This window comes from Gordionus sp. m RMFG-2023, chromosome 4 (assembly GCF_954871325.1).
Source record: "Gordionus sp. m RMFG-2023 chromosome 4, tfGorSpeb1-WG-v2, whole genome shotgun sequence".
NCBI classification, from domain to species: Eukaryota; Metazoa; Nematomorpha; class Gordioida; order Chordodea; family Parachordodidae; genus Gordionus; species Gordionus sp. m RMFG-2023.
Genome location: NC_088778.1, coordinates 27,234,365 through 27,253,083, shown reverse-complemented (window position 1 = coordinate 27,253,083; position 18,719 = coordinate 27,234,365). Strand labels below are relative to the sequence as shown.

The window sequence follows — 18,719 nt, the reverse complement described above, 5'->3', positions numbered from 1 at the left end:
ACTTTTAATTAATTGAATTCTAAAATGATGTAAAAATAATTATGATGTTGAAATAGGTATAAAATAAAAATTTATCAATTGATTGGCACAAAAAAATTTACAACAGTGATGTTGACCAATTATTAGAATAAAAATGCATAAAATATGGAAATTATTTAACAACTTTTTTCTGCATCGATATCGATGGCACGTCTGCGTGATTTTCATAAACGGCGACATTTTTAGAGTGCATAAATATCGGCGGTCGAATAATGGACGGCCGGCGCACAGGTAATTAAGCTAATAGCATAACCAACAAATAACTTACATTGCATTAGGTTTTGAACATAGCCAATTATATATAATAATACAAAGACTGACGATCAATTTATTTAAGGTGGCCAAGCACAAACAGCACCTATCAACACTACCTTTTCTGGCAGTCATAGATTAGGTCAGCATAATAACCCATTCATACATTTAAAAAAATTTTGTATTTTTTAAAAAATGGGAAAGATAAAAAAATCTAAACCAAAATCTAAGTCAACAAATATCAACCAAGGTAAATTATCTTTAAATTAATTTATTGATAATGTATGATTTTAGGTATATTTTTAAATAAACAAGTTGGGCAACATGTATTAAAAAATCCTCTAATTTTACAAACCATTGTTGATAAAGTAAACAAAATCGATATGAATTTTATTTTATATGCATATTCTTATATAACCATTATTTGTTTAAATATAGGCTGCATTGAAATCAACAGACATAGTTCTTGAAGTTGGTCCTGGAACTGGTAATTTAACAATTAAATTGCTTGAACAATGCAAAAAAGTATGGAATGAATTAAAATTTGAATTAAATTTTATAACAAGGTTGTTGCCTGTGAGCTTGATACACGACTTTCAGCAGAATTGATAAAGAGAGTTCAAGGAACGTAAGTTACTATTTCATTTAATCATTCATTGTTAATTATTTGTATTTATTTTTTTACTAAATATATTTCTTATTTTTTACTAATTTAGACCATATCAAAATAAACTTGAAATAATACATGGAAATGTATTGAAGATTGATCTTCCTTATTTTGATGTTTGTGTTGCTAATTTGCCTTATCAAATTTCATCCCCATTTATTTTCAAGCTTTTACTTCATCGTCCAATTTTCAAGTAAGTATATAATATATAAAATTATTCATAAGCATTTAAACTGCAACTTTTAATGCACAATAATACTCTGAAATATATCATTTATAGTTCTACATAGTTCAAAATTATATTTTTGGTCATACTTGACCTAGGCTACTGGAAAATTAAAGTTTGGTTTGATGTTGATGTGTTAAACATAAAATATATAATAGCTATTACAATAATTATAATTTTATTTATTACTTTATTTTTAATATAGTCAAAATTGATTAAAAAAAACATCACTGGCTATCATAAAACTAATGTCTAGCCTTTTGAAAAATGTTCAGGAGAGAAAATAATTATATTGCTATTTATTTAAATAAATTTTATAAATAAAAAAACATGCTTCTTAGTTTATTATGATACGAGCTATTAGTATATATATAAATTAGAGATGGATGCAGGCCATGAAAATACCAACAATGTGTCACAACATGAATGTGAATAAATTTTGAATGATGATTGGACATGACAGGCTTTTCCAGAAAATCACAAAATCACTAGGTGTGATTAGAATTTTTATGTAAATCATGGAAGAATTTGAAAAAAACTTGATCTCTTACCTTACACATTTTATAACAAGGTTTCTTATAGAAACTACTTTAGGAGACTTTATCCAAAATGGGATACTTATATTTCAATAATTTTTACAAATTTAAGGAAAAAATTGAATAAACTATTAGAATTTTTTAAAATTACTAAGAAATTTATATTATAGAGAAAAACTTATTTCATTATTTTTATTAATGTTTTCTTTTTTTAGAAAAAGCCAGTAAAATTTTGTCATCCCCAGCCAGTTTGGTTTTTAAAAAACGATTTTTTTCTTTAGCTAATAAGCCTTTACTAAGATGAACATAACTTAAATAAATATGTTGGCATTTTTCAATTAATATTGATGCTTTTAATTACTGCAAAAATGTATAAGACAATTTTATTTTACATAAAATTATGGTAATAAATAAGACAGAATAATATATTTAAAAATAATCTATGAATTTTTTGGGTATGACAGACATGATAAAATTTAAAAATATCTGACATAAGTCGGCATGAATTTTTTATTTCTAAGAGTGAGTAGATGGGCAATGAATAAAAAAAATTAGGCCCACATTTACCTAACCTTTATCAGCATGACCTATAATATTTTTAGTTTAGCTTGGCTAAAAAAAAATTTTTTTTTGTTATTTGCCCAGCCTAAACCAATTTATTTGGCCTAACTGCAATTATCTTTTGTGAAGGAAAAATCATTTCTTATTATTTATGATTTAAACAATTTCCCAGCTAGCCTAGCTCACAAGTATTTTACCCAGACCCCAAAGGCTGGGTCAAGCACATCTCTGGTGGAAGGAGTTAATTGATAAACCCACTTATACAAAAAAAAATGTAAACTATGAGAGCTTGCAGCATAGGTACTGACTTCATGAGAGAAGTGGGGCTCTCATACCTATTGAATTCTGCAAGATGATAATATTGACCTATTATTTTTGGTAACCAAAGAAATTTTTTATAAGTCACAACATCTTTGGCTTGCAATCCAGTCAATGATATGTAAATAAAATGTTAAAAATCATTTTTACACAAGTTTCAACTATTTTTTTAACTCAGACCCTAGTAATATGGCATATAATTTCATTAATCTTTTATTCGACGATTCTGGCCACTATAAGCCTGAAAGAATTATTCTAAATTTTATAATAAGCTTTGTAAATGATAAATATCAATACTTATTTATTTTATTTAAATCAAAATTGTTACTAAATTTTTTAGATACGCAGTATTAATGTTCCAAAAAGAATTTGCACAAAGATTAACCGCAAAACCAGGTGATAAATTATATTGTCGTCTTTCTGTCAACACTCAGATTTTGGCCAGGATTGATCACTTAATGAAAGTATAATAATAATTTGAAAATATATAAATAAATATAATTCTACCATGTAATTTAGCTTTTAGAACTTGGAAAAACAGAAAAATTAATAAATGTATTTTAATCTTAAAAATAATTATGAAAAGCCTAACTGTTTAAGTTAAAATACTGGCATTTTTTAAATCAGAGTTTGTACAATAATCATCGAAAAAAAGAGGTTTCTCAAATATTTTTTTTTATTATTAAAAAAACAAATATATTTTTGAGTGAATAAAAATTTTGAATATTGTTCTCAAAGATTTTTTTAAATTTAAAATGAATAATATTCAAATTATAATTTTTGCATAAATATTCTTTTTGTGATTTTTGGTATAAGAATCTAACTTTTAATTTTTTTTTTTATTTATCACTTATATGATAATTAAGAGTATTTTTTTTGAATTGTCTTGCCAACTAATTTATAATGAAACCTGAACCAACAAATCTGACCTCTCCAAAGACGAGAATGGCCGGGCCGTATTTTAATATTTTTATAATATGGCAGCCCAGAAACCAAATGTTTTAGATCGTCATTATTAGCTATTAAGAATTGAAATAATTTAAAAAATATTCGAGCTGGGTTTGAAAATATAAAACTCGGGACGGGCGGGCCGAAAAATTCTTTTTAAAAAACATCTGGGCTGGGCCCTTCAAATGGTACTTCTGCAGGTCTCTGTGTAGACTAAGGCTGAATTCATAGTGGGATCCAATCCGACTCAATTTAACAGCCGATCTATTTTTAAAATCTGTTTATGAGATCAATTTTTCTTTATTAGTATAAATTATATTTTTCAATTCTAGGTAAGATAATAATCTAAGAATTATTGATTTTAAAATAAAAATTGTTCTGAAAGATTTTTAAAATCTCTCAGCTGTTAAATGGGATCGGATCCCACTATGAATCCAGGTTGAGACCAATTTATTTTTTTAAATCGGATGGATTCATAGAACTATATTATAAAAAATTTTGTTCATTACCTTGGGTGGCGTGGATAGGGTCTGGTAGTTCCCCCAAAAGTCGGTTTGACACATCACCATTTCTTTTTGCACCGGGGTTACATGGTCAATCACATACCAAAAAAAGAAAATGTATAAGAAATCACTTTATACCAAAATATATTAATGTTTTAATTATGCCTTTTTTATAAAAAAAACTAGATAAAGGTGAAAAAAAATTATAATATATTATGAATATTGAGTATAAAATTTTAATTTTTAAAATTGTGATTAAATAAATAATATCATTATTTTCCTTATTTTGATATTTTTTAGTAGTAAAAAATATAAATTACTAATTAGCATTTCCATGAATACGGGTGTTTACCGTGACTCCGATCTTAAGGTTCCTGAGGATTTACTGACCCCTTCAGCCATTCCTCCAGTTATTGAAGACATTCTACCTAGTGATCTGCATCGGGCCTAATTTTTCAAGCTCGGCCTGACCCGAAATTTTTTTTTAAAAAATTTGCCGGCCCGGCCCGAACCCAAAATTTTTTTAAAAAGTTTTGCCAGCCCGGCCCGAACCCGAAATTATTTTAAAAAATTTACCGACTCGACCCGGCCCGAATTTATTTAAATATAGAAATTAATTTATAATTACTCAAAATAAAATACATATGTTATATGTCGTTTAGTTTCAATAAATAAAATCAAATATTTTTATTTTACATAAAAAATTCAATATAAAATTGATAAATTTAGATATATTTAAAAAAAATTTCCAAGGTCCGACCCGGCCTGAGCCCGATTATTTAAAATAGAATCGAGCGCCCGAAGCCCGATCGGGCCAGGTACGGGCCGGGCCTAACTTTGCAAATCTCTAATTCTACTATTAACGGATGTCCCTATACATCAAATGCTCCCCCCTGGGGACATTGACAAATATTAAAAAATATATGGTACCAGCCTTTGCACAATTATATTCACTGGTTCCCTTTGCAAACGTATGAGATATCGGGGAAGATATTCTATTTCTTACTTATTACTGACTAATGCTATTCGACAAAATAAAGAATAGATTTTCTGCGATTAACCATAGAAAATGCAAGTTTTTCGCAAAATGGGAATCATCATTACTATGACCGAGTTAGCCGATCTAGCTCGGTACAGGGCTATAATAACAAAAAAATGATATCATTTTAAAACGGTTATATACATAAATTATATATTTTTTATTTTTTTTAAAAAAAGGTTGGCAAGAACAATTTTAAACCTCCGCCTAAAGTGGAGAGCAGTGTTGTACGAATTCAACCCAAAAATCCAGCGCCGACGATTAACTTTCAGGTTACATTAACTATAATTTTTTTTAAAAATAAAAATATATTCTAAATATTTGATCAGGAATGGGACGGCTTACTCAGAATCGCTTTCAACCGGAAAAACAAAACTTTATCTGCCATATTTAAGTTCTAATATTTAAATTCTTCCATAATAAGTATTTAATAAAGCATGATTGACATTTTAATATTTTAAAAATATACATACATATATAGGCAGTCAGGCATACTCAGTCTCATCGAAAAGAATTATGGTGTCCATTGCTCGTTTAACAATATAGTAAATATGATGCTTAAAATAGATCAATTCTAATCTAAATATTTAAGTTATGTTAGTGTCGAATGCGTTTTTGTTTTCGGCGACGTAATTTTTTTTCTCCCTTCATCTTAGTTGAACCGGGGAATGTATTTCAGTAAATTATGTTTTTAAAAAAATCTACCATAAGGATTTCGGATCAATTTTTCCCATATAATTCTAAGATTCGCCCATGAAAAATAAATGTCCTAAAATTTTAGAGTAGGTTATTCTGCGCCATTGCTTAAATTAAGATTTTCCCAATTTGAAAAACAAGGTTTTTAAGACTGCAATCCTAATGAAGCATTTTTAAAAAAAAAATAATTTGGCAAAAGATAGTGAATACCTTTAAAAACGCTTAAATGTTTTCTCATTCCTATCTTTAGGCTAAAAATCATATTCTATTCAGCCGAGGGTTATTAAAAAGCCGATTATTGTTATATGCAACAGTAATTTAACGTAAGCCTCGAGATTTGGCAAATAGAGATCCAGACCTTTCTGCCATCGACGAAAAAGTCTCCAGTACTTACGTAATATTATTTTGGCCAAAATAAGTTGGTTTTTAAAAAGCGACCCAAATCGGACCTTTTTACAACTTTATTTCAAGACATATTTAAAAATTCTAAAATGAAAATGAACGAACTGGAATACAATACAGCCTTAAATATTAAAATTGAAGGAAAAAGAATTTTACTCATTGCCGGAGAAAAAAAAACATACGACGTTAACATAGTATTTATTATAATCCCTGCAATAATTTCCAATGTTTAAATCAGAGATCTACCGACCCAGATAGATGAGTCAAGTATTTTAATTTTTTTAAATATACCCGGGCCAATCCTAAATTTAAAAAAAAAAAAAATACCTGGGCCGGGCAGTATATTTTTAAAATCGTCCCATAATTAGCTATTAAAAATGTAATATATTTTTAATAAATTCGGGTCGGGCCGAAAATTTTTTTTAAAATAAAAATCCAGGCTAGTCCGGACCGTGCAAATGGTATCTCTGTGGGTCTCTGATTTAAATCGCATCATTTTGTAATATTTATATTTTTTTTACAAAATCTTTATATAGCCCGTACCTAAAGATTTTAACATGAAGGATTTTGTCATAAAATTGTTGGAGGATAATGACTTTGCTGCTTCACGAGCGAGAACGATGGAAATAAACGATTTTTTGGGGTGATTAAATCTTTATTAATATTATAAACATTTTTTATGGCTCCTGGAAATTTAAAAACCGGATTTCGGTTATTAGATTTGACTCGGGTTTGGTTCAGGTTCCAAACTCAGTTAATATACCAGATGAATAATATGGGGATCGGAATCCTGAAGATTTAGATCCAGGTAGAACCTTAAAAAATAGGATTATTTGGTTCTTACATTTTATCATTATTGCTTCTATGAACAAATAACTGGTTCAAAGTTAGCGGTTAATAAATTTGAATTCTCGCTTTCATTTTAATTTTTTTAGTAAATTATGATGAATCTAGTAGACTTTTTTAAACCAGAGTCTAGAATTACAGAACCGCCTATTCCTTATAATTTAAAATAAGGTAAGGTACTCTTCTAATGCTTACAAATGGAGCATTTGTTGCCGTACTTTTTTAATAAAAAGCCTTACACTACATTTATAGTTAACGCGTTATCTTCAAACATTGCGGTATTTAATGCAGCGTTATTACAGCTGATTCAGTTTTAATAACTAAACTAATTTGAGATAATGCTAAAATAGCGATAATTATTTAATATAATACTTAAGAAAAATCTTATACCTTTTTATCGAATTCGGCTATTAATTTTATAATCTTATTGCTTATTTTTTATCAATGTATCTCAGCATATATTTTTCAAATTTTAGAGCGTTATCATCATAACGCTCCATAGTTATAAATTTATACCAATGATCTTTTTATTTTAGAATTAGTATTACATCGATTCAAAATGTCGACTTAATTATAAATAGAATTGATTTTTGTAAATTGTATTATTGTTTGCATTTTTATTCCATTTAGAAATATTCCATTTTAAAAGATAGACTTTTTAAGGAAGAAATTTTTAGTGCGCCCTCCTCTTATTATTCTTAACTGGGTAACAGGGTTTTGTCGGCTTACGTAAAAGCTGGTGTCGTAGACAAACGTGAAAATGAATAAATGAAAAGGTAGTGAAAAAAACACCAGTTTACGTTTTTCAAGATGGTTTCTAACGCCAAACTGTAATTTTACCAAATTCCGCGATACTATTTGAATTGCATTTGCAAGGCAGTGTTTGAAAAGCACAATTTTTTTCGCACTAAGTAATCTATTTGACACATCTTTCTTTTAACCAATCTCTTGGACAAGTCTAGTAGACTATGATTTAAAGGTATCCATATATATGCGGTAGGATTAATATATGATTTTTTTTTAAAAATGGTGTAATATAAATCTGTTGTTGTTTATAATTGCTATATGCTATCCTACTAATGTAAAAGCCTGAAATGTTCCTGGAAAATTCATGCTTATTTTTGGAAACGAAATTTTAAATTTTCATCAAAATTCTCGAAAATATATAATTATGCATATTAGAAAGTGATAAATCGAGTATAAATACCGAATTCATTTTCTATTATTTTAAATCAATAAAAAAAAATTTTCTTGGCAAAAGTGACCAGAAATATATATCACTGCAAGTGAAAAAACGCAAGGAGTTTTGTCGTCAGAATATTCATTTCGTGCTGATCATCGTTTCAATGATTTTGAAGTAACCAATGATGAGATATCATCTGGTATAGCTGCAGTCAATGCCATAATTGCAGAATTCAATCTTAATATCGGAATTGTTTTAAAAGCCATATTCGCAGAATTTCGATCAGAGTAATTTTTTGGAAAACGTTGGAATAAAGGCATGTTCAACTTCTGATATGGTTGAAAGGCCTTTGTCTGCACCTCTTATAAGTATCGCTATAAGACTTATCGATTTCTTTTGTCATTTTTGGAAGAACCCATTCCAAAAATCGTAATAGATTTATTAATAAACGCGTGGAAAAGTTAATTTCCATAAAATTGCAATTTTATATTTACAACATAAAATTATTGACCCTATATGTAATCATCCAGTTTATTTAAACTCCTTATATTTTAAGAAAATTCAAATATATCATCAGCAGATAGTGATATCATTATAGAAGAAGAACATAAGTTCAACTCCCCATTTCCCTATAAATTAATTTCAAATATATATATCAGAGTCCTACAGGCCCGACCCGTGTCCATATATTTTAAAACCAAATATTAAATCGCCATTATTAGCTATAAAAATTAAAAATAAATATAATATATTTTTAAAAAATTCAGGTCAGGCCATACAAATGACTGCAGGTCTCTGATATATATATTTTTCAATCACTATAATTTCAAGAATTAAATAAAATGTTATGCATCGAAAATTAATATATTTCAGTTTAAGATTTCCTTTTTGGTTTTTACTCTATTTACTGTATCTAATTCATAGGAGAACACAATTTTTACATCACTTGAGAGGCTTAAATCCTATATTATACTAAATGTAGTATGATTCATAATTTGCCAATTTTTTTTAATTTTTAGTCAATTTGGGACATTTTTACAAAAGTTCCTCAAAATGCCCCTAAATTCCTGGGGTGGGAATATCGATGTTAAAATTTCTGGAATTTTACATTGGTATGTTATCCCCATTAGATGTCAACTTATGACTTGATTTGCCAGGTGACTTTTTAAATCTGACATATTTTATATATTTAATGATCGTTTCATTTTTTTCCATACCTTATACTGCACTCACAGTTAGCACGAATTCATGGCGAAGTATACAAAATATGCTGTATTTTTATATTCTTCGGCGCAAATTCTCACTAACTTAAGGGTTTTTTTCCAAAAATTTCGAAACTTTTAAAAAAAATACACTACTAGATTACTCTTTTTTTTAGCTCAAGTACTTGTGCTTCATTACATCTGTTCCAAACTAAATCGTTCATTTATAATTTTTATTCGGTATCTCATTTTAGACTTCTACAGCTGTTCAATAACAATGGTATACATTTTGGCTGAGCATGGTGAAGAAATATAGATGGGGACATTTATACTTTTTATTATATATAAAATGATCAATAGAACGAATATGTCGCGATATGATAATATTATATATTGCTTGGTTATGAATAAAATATTGTTAAAACATACCTAGTTATAAAAAAAATATTTGTACTCAATATTTGTTTTTTTTTACCTCTAATTTATTAACTAATTGTATATTATATATTAAAACAAAAATATATTAAGTTATAAACAAAATGCAATACAATTCAATTACAGTATCTAAAATTACAATTTCATAAAGTATCAATGAATAAAATATATTTTCGTAATGCGAAAGTATTATTCATATATTATTCTTTTAATAAAAAAAAACCTTATTTATACATTATTTGCTTAATTATTTAAAGATATTATTGTACAGCATTTGCGCGATCCCTTTTAGAAACAAATCATTTATATCTTTTTCTTTGACAATTCGTTTATGCGCATTCCCGATAGCTTACTCTTTGTTATTATGGTTAGCTTTTAGGTTAGTTTTTTCGTTTGTCTTTAGGTCTTTTATAGCGATCTTAACTCTCTCATGTCCGTCCATGTTGTAATTGCGATGTTGAGACATGGTTTTATTCCAAAGTCGGGGGAAAGTGAAGTGCCCATGTTCCGCGTAAGCGAATATTTGTTTAAGGGGCTCTGGCGCACCATTAGCGGCCCATTCCAGCGTCCGAACCGGATCATATAAGTTGTACAGATCGTTGACTTCCATGTGAGTTACCTTCAATCTCGCGGGTAGTATTCCCGTGACGTAAACGTCATCTATCCAAAAGTATCGGTCACCCAGGGAAGAAGCCCATAACCTCAAAGCTAATCTGGGGGTCGTAATGTAAGCTCGGCCCGAACAATACGGTGGGTAAGTATCGGAAGCGTATTCTGAGGAAGAGACAAGCCATTTAGCGTTGGCGTGAGTTTCGTCCGAAACTGCCGGACTAGACGGAAACAAGTAACACATGAGGAGATCGGGGGGTGGGGAGACTAATTGAGACGGACTACTGGAAACGATTTGGCTTGTAGTGTTTTTTTTTATAAAGCGGAAGAAAAAAATTAGATAAATTCAGGGGAACCCGAATTTTCTTTCAAATGTTTTTAAGTATTTCGCCGAAATTTCGAAGACATAAATTTAATCGAGTCCGATTTTCTGAATAAACACAACCTCCCATGATTTAAAATACGCTGGGTTCGATTGGTGTTCATAACTTGATCACTGGTAAGTCCATGTTTCGTTCCAGTTATATTAATTTTTTCCTTTTAAATTAAAAAACAAACGTATCAAATTTGGGCGACATTTTTGTCCCCAAAGTGAGCCTTGTCTAATTTGATCAAAATCTTTGAGGGCTCAAATTAGAAAAGTCTCAAAAAAACACAAGTTAAAAAGATATAAAAATTATCAAGTTTTTTTCATCAAATTTATAAACTCACGCGAACCTATCAGAACTCGGCCCGGGAAATTCATCTTCTAGGAATGCCACTAGTTGAAACATATCCACGAACATGTCGTCATCAGCCTTTAAAATGTAGAGGGCTTGTGGGCATCGCTCGGCTGCCCAGCGTTTACCCATCAAGTTTTTGTAAGTAAGATTACGATAGGCGTCGATAAAATTTCCTTGAATTATGTCTCCGTAAATTGAATTTTCGCGTTCTATCTCCAACTGAATTGGTCCGGAAGTCGTCTTTTTAAATATTATAAAATATGGTATTTGATTTTATAAGGGTAACGATATGTAGCATCAAGCGTTATTAATTTTTTTAATATGTTTTTGTAAAAAAGTTTTTTTTTTGGTGGCATTTGTGGCTCAGACGTTAGAGACCTTAATTGAGAAAGCACTACTAGCTTTGTCTTGGGTTCCAAATCTAGGTTGGACTAGTTTTTTTTAGAGTTAACCAAGGTTATATGCTTCTATGAATGTATGGTATATAGTAGATATAACCCAAAGCATGATAAATTAAGCGTCTATCCATTAATGCATATTTTAAAAATAGTATTGTATAAATTTGGGCGTTGAAATTGGTATACATTGATGGACGTCATATATTATCTTATTTTGTACGTAAGCCACGTTCCTAGCAAGCAATTGAGGAGGCACGATTTTATTCGCCAAAGTAAAAAAAAGGTATAGGAAGTGATAAAGCAATAATATTTCGTGAATTAACTTAATTTATCGCTCTAAAAAAATTTAACACTAATTGAAAATTTCCCAATTTTAACCGCTCGCGTAGACGTCGTATAATATATAGGAGTTTATTGTGGAAAGCTTCATTACATTTCTCTGATCTTTTTTAACTATTAGGTTAAAAAAAAATTTCAAGTGTAAAAAGATTTTTTTACCGAGTTAAATGGAATTTCTATGATGGCAGCCAATAAAAATGTCAATTTTATCGATATGTGTTTGAATATATTCGTAGATGCCCAAGTAGTCCTTATAGCCATTCGTTCTTCAAAATTTTTTGGAGCCGTGTGTATCATTATGAGCATATAGACATCCTTGGTGCCGCATATGTCATTGTCTATTAGGTATTCAAAGTTGGTCAGATCTATGAGAAATGGTATAGTCCTCTGCTTCTCCGAATTGCTGAAATACCTATTTCCAACCATTTCTATGGTCCGCTTCATGATTCTCCAATCTTCTACGTTTTTTTCCATGACCGAGTTGTCGATGTTATTCGTTTCCCCATCTGACCTGAATCCGCTAAAACTGCTGTAAGTTCCGGTACACAATAAATTGGTATAATAATAGTAAGAAAAGTGATTTTGATCATTGGGCGAGTCGTAATTGTTGTTAATATTGATGTTTTGGCATTGATTGACTTGTAGGAGAGAAATCAACACCATAAGGATCAGGATGTATAACAATAAGGCAAATAGGACCATATTTTTGAATCTCGATTTTTTTCTCACCAAAGAGTCACTGCAAAGGTATCAAAAAAAGTGAAGATGAAATTTTATTAATTAATTTTGCAGAAAGTTGGTAAATATTTATAATCATGGTGTATTTGTCTTAACTTTTTCCTTGCCAAAACTAGGCGTTTACGAAGTAGGCATTCAAAGGGGTAGGATAAAACACAAATAAACATTATTTGTAGATTAAAGATTAAAAAAATTTTTTTAAAATTTATAAATAGATATAAAAAATTTATTTAATGATTGAATTTTATACACTCCCGTGACTTATTTAAAAAATAAGGTTAGTAATAACTAGTTGATTATCACCAATAAATGTTTATTTGTTTATCATAGCCTAGATCATGAGGCCGGAAAGAGTTTTTAATAGAATTTTATTGGAAGGTAGAAATTGGTGGTTTACTATAATATTTTTTTAAAATTAATATCATGCGTTTAACTTTATTTTTTATAATTAAATATTTGAAAGGAAAACCTTATTATTTTTTTTAAAGAAAAGAAGAGTTTTTGCTAAAATATCTTATTACTATTTTTTATAAATATTATATATATAACTCATTTAAATTCGAGATCTGTAATAAGTCATTTTGTCAATTGTCAAAGAATTGCAAGTTCCTAGGCCAGATTCAGGCCCATAACATCAAATTTTCCTGTTTTCGTTAGTATCATTTTAAGTTAAAAATTCCCCCACCCCCCTCTTCCCAAAAAATGTAAACAATATATCATTATAAGAAAGCATTTGAAAGAAAAATTAATAACTTTTTAAAACAACGACTTAAAATTCAAAATTTATTAGAAAAATAGCATTTAAGCAAAAAATAGTAAAACCCCAAAATTATTTTTATATAAATCTACTAGAGCCAAAGGTTTACAATAAGCGGACTTAAAGATCTCTAACAAAATTGATGGGAAAAAAATTTTATCTATAAGTTCTCCCCCCTCCTCCACTCTTATAGCAAAATCCTGGATATGCCAGCTGCCATATTAAATTAATCTCCTTTCAAAAAAAAATTTCGCTCTGAGAACTTCTTTAATAATGGTTATAGTGACTACCCCAATTATTTTGTTTTCCTAAATATTACTCCATACAATTCTGGGTCCCCCTAAATATACAGGGTTTCACATCCAAAAAAAAGAAGAAAGACTCAATCAAAAAAGAAAAAGTGCAGTCAGATCAAAAAAGAAGAGGTCTGCAAATATATTAAAGGTTCGTTAAAAAGAGAAAAGGTACCAACGACTTAGGATAAGGTCAGATCAAAAGAGGGAAAATGTCAAAGATGCTAGAGTATAAAGGGAGGGGATGCCAGAAAAATAATTTATAATGATATACCCTCTTTTAAAAAATTTTAAGCAATTTAAAAATCAAATTCCAAGTCTTATATTACTGATAAGATTCAGCAGATAGAAACTTTTCAAAAAAAAGGAAAAGGTCCGATCAAAAAAGGAAAAGTGCTAATCATAAAAGGAAAAAAGTCGGATCAAAGAAGGAAAAGTGTCAATAAAAAAAGGAAAAGTGCCAATCATAAAAGGAAAAGGTCAGATCAAAAAAGGGATAGTGTCAATAAAAATAAAGAGATGGTATGATCAAAAACGGAAAGGTACGAGGAAAGGAAATACAAAAAAATGGATAATGTTATTTTTTTAAATATATTATTTTGAAATAATGAGAAATTTTTTTTGTTGTCGATATATTAATTCTTAAATATTATTTTTCTTAATTTTTGGTTATTTTTAATTTTGTTACTTATTTTATATCTAACTTTTTGCGATCTATTTTACTTCTTTTCTTTTATTCTCTATTTTTTTTGTTATTTTTAACGATTATATTTCAATATTGTATAGATTCTTTATACACACAGTAATATATTTCCTGTCAAATCAAATTTTTTAAAATTTAAAAATAGCTCTCAGTGAAAATAGAGAGATTTAGATTCACAATGGTTTCCTTATCCATATACGACATATATAATCAAAATTATTAAAATTATGTCGAATTCCTTCTGATTCAGATTGTCAAATCTTGATCTAGAGCGAATATAAAAGCTATTACTTAGATACATTAAATACTGTAAACTAGATAAGGTAATTTAGAAGATAACCTATTAATCAAAATATAATTCTTATAAAAGAGGGGAAAAAAAGGAATAATATAAAAAGATAAATAGAGAAAACTTGTGCGAATATTTGATTTAAAACACTAATTACCTACCGTCCATTATGTATTCATCTTAAATTTTCGTTTTTATTTTTTAAATGATTGATGAAACGCTAGCATAGTTCAATTATTTATTCTGCAAATTAGGAGTAAATGAAGCCGAGCACGTTATTTACTTTAATTATGCATTTATAAAATCTATTTTATCAAGTCAAGCCCTTTATTTGATATCTAAAAAATCAAATCTTAATAGAACCTTCTTCAAATGGCATATATTCTGACAAAACGAATCAGTTACGACATCTCTTAATCATTGAAAAAGATTCAAGAAGGGTATTTTAATTAATAGATTAAATCAAACAATTTAATTAATAGATCACTATACATGCTTATAGTACTATAAATTTGTTATTCATTGAAGTTGGCATGAATTTGAATAAACTTGGGTTCGGTCTGCTTAGACAAATTAAGTATATATATATACTAGATTAGCAATTATTATTTAAAGGTGCCCATATTTATAAATCAGCTCTAATGACATTTTCTGGTTTCAAGGCAATTAATTGACATTAACGTGCATTTGACATTTCGAAGTGTAAACAACTGACTTCAAAGTTTGGACACTTCCACTTAACAAATCGCTTTTTTAAAATCGGGCCGTTTAAGAACACTAGAACCATGAGACAGCCTATCATCTTCGTTTTGTTACAAAAAAATATCCCCTTTGCAGAATTGCAATTCTAATATTTATTTTATTTTTTTTCATTAAAAGACAAATTGGTCGGGCCAACAACCTATTACCTCCCTTGCAAATGTAATACAGAAATTTAAAAAAATGAAATTTTATGATTGTATTATAATTTTGCGACTTTTATAAATCAAATCATACGTTTTTTTTATTATAGCATTTTTTTAAAAAAAATATAATAATTAATGACATTATCAAACTTTATTAATTATCGAAGGATTTTTATAGATTTCTTGGAAAGGTTCAATATCTTTTAATAGATTATCATCATTAAGGGGGTTAATACATTTTACCTAATTAACAAAAATGTATCTACGATTTAATTTACAAATATGCGCTTATAGTGCGCACAAATTGAGCGTTTCAAATGTTGCGGTGCAAGCTCAAATAATGCATTTCAAAGGGCCTCGGTGCAAATTGGTAAAATTACCGTTTGGCGTTAGCAACCATTTAAAAAAGTTTGCTTTTTCATTACTCCCTTTATTCTTCGCTTTGTAATATCATATAAAATGTATAATATAAATAACTTACTTATATCCTAAAAATGAATATTTAGAAAATTAAAAAAAAATAAGAAGGCAGACGATAATATAATTTTCAAATTTTTTTTTTTAAAAAAAGCTTATTTAAAATTTTGAATCGACGATAAAAAGGCAACCTCAATATAAACAAGGGATGCGTTACGTTTTTTTTTATTAAAAAATTACGGTAAAACATAAACGCTCAATTTGTGTGTAGTACAAATAAAATTTATAAAACTGTGTCCTGTCTCAACTCTTTTTTCTTTCGAATTCTAAATATATGTCCAAATAGAAAGTGATTTTTTTAGATTTCAAAAAAAATAAATTAGAGTAAGCAATAAATCCATTGGGATTTAGGAATTTTTCAATTTCAAAACATTTACTTAGGGGGCGAAACGAATTTTGAAATTCTAAAAATCTGGTTATATTTTAAAACGTTTAACCTAATATTTTAGCCCAAAATTATTACGCAAAACATGGAGATTTTGCCAGATAACAGCAAGGTTTGGACATTTATTAACCAAATATCGAGGCCTGCTCAATATTTTTGGCTAAATTATTGGGTTAGCCGTTTCTAAAAATTGAGCCGTTTAACAAATGCTAGTAATGTAAAAAAAAGGATAATGTTATGTTATGCTTAAAAAAATAAGAAGTATTATAACTATTTAAAATAGCATATATACTCTGCGGAAAATTGTTAATCCAGACTATTAGTATGGAACAATATTCAGGATTCGAACAAAAAATCTACCTCAGTTCTACCTAGTGTCGCCAAAATCTTCAGTCTTGCGTATTATTTTTTTCTGGATATAAATTCGAGTTAGTCGTTTTTAAAAATTGGCTCTAGTTCTACCCTATAAATAATAAGCAATAATAGCTTACAATACTATACTAAGGAGAATAAAAATTACTAGTTATGGGGAGGGGGATTTAATCTGAACCAAAAAAATAGAAATCTAATTGTTGTAAAATTCATCGATTGTGCGTTAACTATGAATATTATTTAGTTAATCATTCAATGATTGTGGTTATAGTAGGTAATAATCTGTACTGGGCATGATTTTCTAAGCCCGGTCCGGCTCTAAATTTTTTTATAAATTTGTACAGGCTGGCTCGATCTGAATAAAAATTTTTTCCGAAAAATCGGGCCCAAATAATAATATTGACATTTTTACAGTGGACATTCTACAAACAAAATAAAGAAAAATATTAGCGCCTTGTTTCTTGCAAAATTTTTCAAATAATTTGATTATTTACTTCTATTTCAAAATTTAAGCCCTACCCTACTCTGCCCAAACCTTTCATAAAATATATTGGGCCCAACCCAACTCGAACCATTTAGGCCCGGTCTTGGGTTTAAGCCCTTTCAGGGTGGGTCTGGCCTACTTTTGTAGATATTTTAATGGTAGGTAATTATTGAAAAGCGAGCAGTTTTTAAAAAATATGAATTATTCTAATTATAAATAAAGTTAAGAGTTATTTTCGCATTCAGTGCTGTTCGACTCGACTACTTGTGAAAAATATTTATACGAGTCGGAATTTCATTATCTATTTTTAAAAAAAGCTTATATAAAATTAGAAAAATCTATAACTTTTTTCCTTTAAAAAAATAATATAATGCTAACTAGACTATACCGGAAAACTCTTATAAAAAAAATTTTACGGGTCTGGCCATATAACCTAGTCAGAAAATTGGGCAGTTTGGGCCGGGCCTTATCGATTTCCAATTCAGATATTTATATGATCTAAAAAAATGTTAAAATTATTTACCCGATACGGTTTTCCGTAGAATACATGACAGTGTGCATATATTTATTTTTTCCAGATCCGTTATATAATTTTTATTTGGAATTTTTTTTTAAATATATTTAGATTTTTATTTTTACTATTTTTTAAAAATTATTGCTTCAAAAGTTATTAGATAATTTAAAAAAAATTTTTTGTTGCGAAAATATTATTTTTGGAAGAGGTGTGAAAAGGGAACTGGATATTCCTTTTAGATTTTCTCTTCGGCTTGTTTTTCTTCTACTTTTTTCTTACGTTTCCATTGGGGTACAAAGTGACAGACTTCGTGATCTCTTTTGCTTTCCCAGTTTTTTTTGCCTAATAGCCAATGTAATTGCATCTCATTTTTTCCCTTTATTATATACATTATTAATAAATAAAGCGAAATATTAATATTTATGCATATTAATTATACTTGTGATAATAAATTTAAATACCGATGGGGTTCAATGGTATCGAAAGCTAATGATCTTCTTAAATTTACTGAAAAAATATGTAATCATCAATATTATAACACCTTATGGCAAAAATTACCAAGTTTAAGTCTTTCATTTAAAAAAAATCGAATTTTAAATATTTTGATTATTATTATAAAATTCTGACTAAAAGTCTTGAAAAGGCCTATCCAACTCGATAACCCGGGTTGTGACTGATGGGGCCTGTTTGAGTAGAAACATGGGTTCTCTAGTTCTAATTCCATCTTGCATCAAGATAAAAAGGTAATTCAAGGCCAAAATTCGGACTGCTCAGGAATTTTAAGACCTTTGTTTATCGGTTGAAAATTTTTGATAAATAATTCTTATTAAAAATAAGTTATCTTATTTTTTATTGTTTCTATATTTTTAAATATGAATGAA

At 28.6% G+C, this 18,719-nt stretch overlaps 3 protein-coding genes across 4 annotated transcripts in view; 1 reads left to right on the top strand and 2 right to left on the bottom strand.

The window, feature by feature from the left end:
- The first annotated feature begins 461 nt into the window (after positions 1-461).
- LOC135927944 (probable dimethyladenosine transferase) lies at positions 462-9,933 on the top strand. The gene is made up of 11 exons (XM_065464224.1): positions 462-541; positions 586-659; positions 730-816; positions 858-919; positions 1,008-1,151; positions 2,940-3,063; positions 5,269-5,361; positions 5,419-5,483; positions 5,571-5,634; positions 6,724-6,830; positions 9,673-9,933. Exons 1-11 carry the CDS (start codon positions 487-489, stop codon positions 9,713-9,715), a joined length of 918 nt encoding a protein of 305 aa, XP_065320296.1. The 5' UTR covers positions 462-486; the 3' UTR covers positions 9,716-9,933.
- Positions 9,934-10,126: 193 nt separating this feature from the next.
- Positions 10,127-17,917, bottom strand: LOC135928192 (beta-1,3-galactosyltransferase brn-like). Of its 2 annotated transcripts, none has more exons than XM_065464576.1 (4): positions 17,848-17,917; positions 12,081-12,660; positions 11,174-11,424; positions 10,127-10,761 (listed from the first exon to the last, which is right to left on the bottom strand). In XM_065464576.1, the coding sequence occupies exons 1-4, from the start codon at positions 17,883-17,885 to the stop codon at positions 10,203-10,205; spliced, it is 1,428 nt and encodes a 475-aa protein (XP_065320648.1). In that variant the 5' UTR covers positions 17,886-17,917; the 3' UTR covers positions 10,127-10,202. The 2 variants fall into 2 exon arrangements, with proteins under 2 accessions (XP_065320648.1, XP_065320649.1); XM_065464577.1 differs by having other exon boundaries at positions 11,180-11,424.
- A 75-nt stretch (positions 17,918-17,992) lies between these two features.
- LOC135928194 (receptor-type guanylate cyclase gcy-22-like) overlaps positions 17,993-18,719 on the bottom strand; it is a 28,963-nt gene continuing 28,236 nt past the window's right edge. Inside the window, exon 7 of the mRNA XM_065464578.1 lies at positions 17,993-18,214. Coding sequence (XP_065320650.1) covers positions 18,074-18,214 — 141 coding nt within the window. The 3' untranslated portion in view covers positions 17,993-18,073. The remainder of the gene's footprint in view (positions 18,215-18,719) is intronic.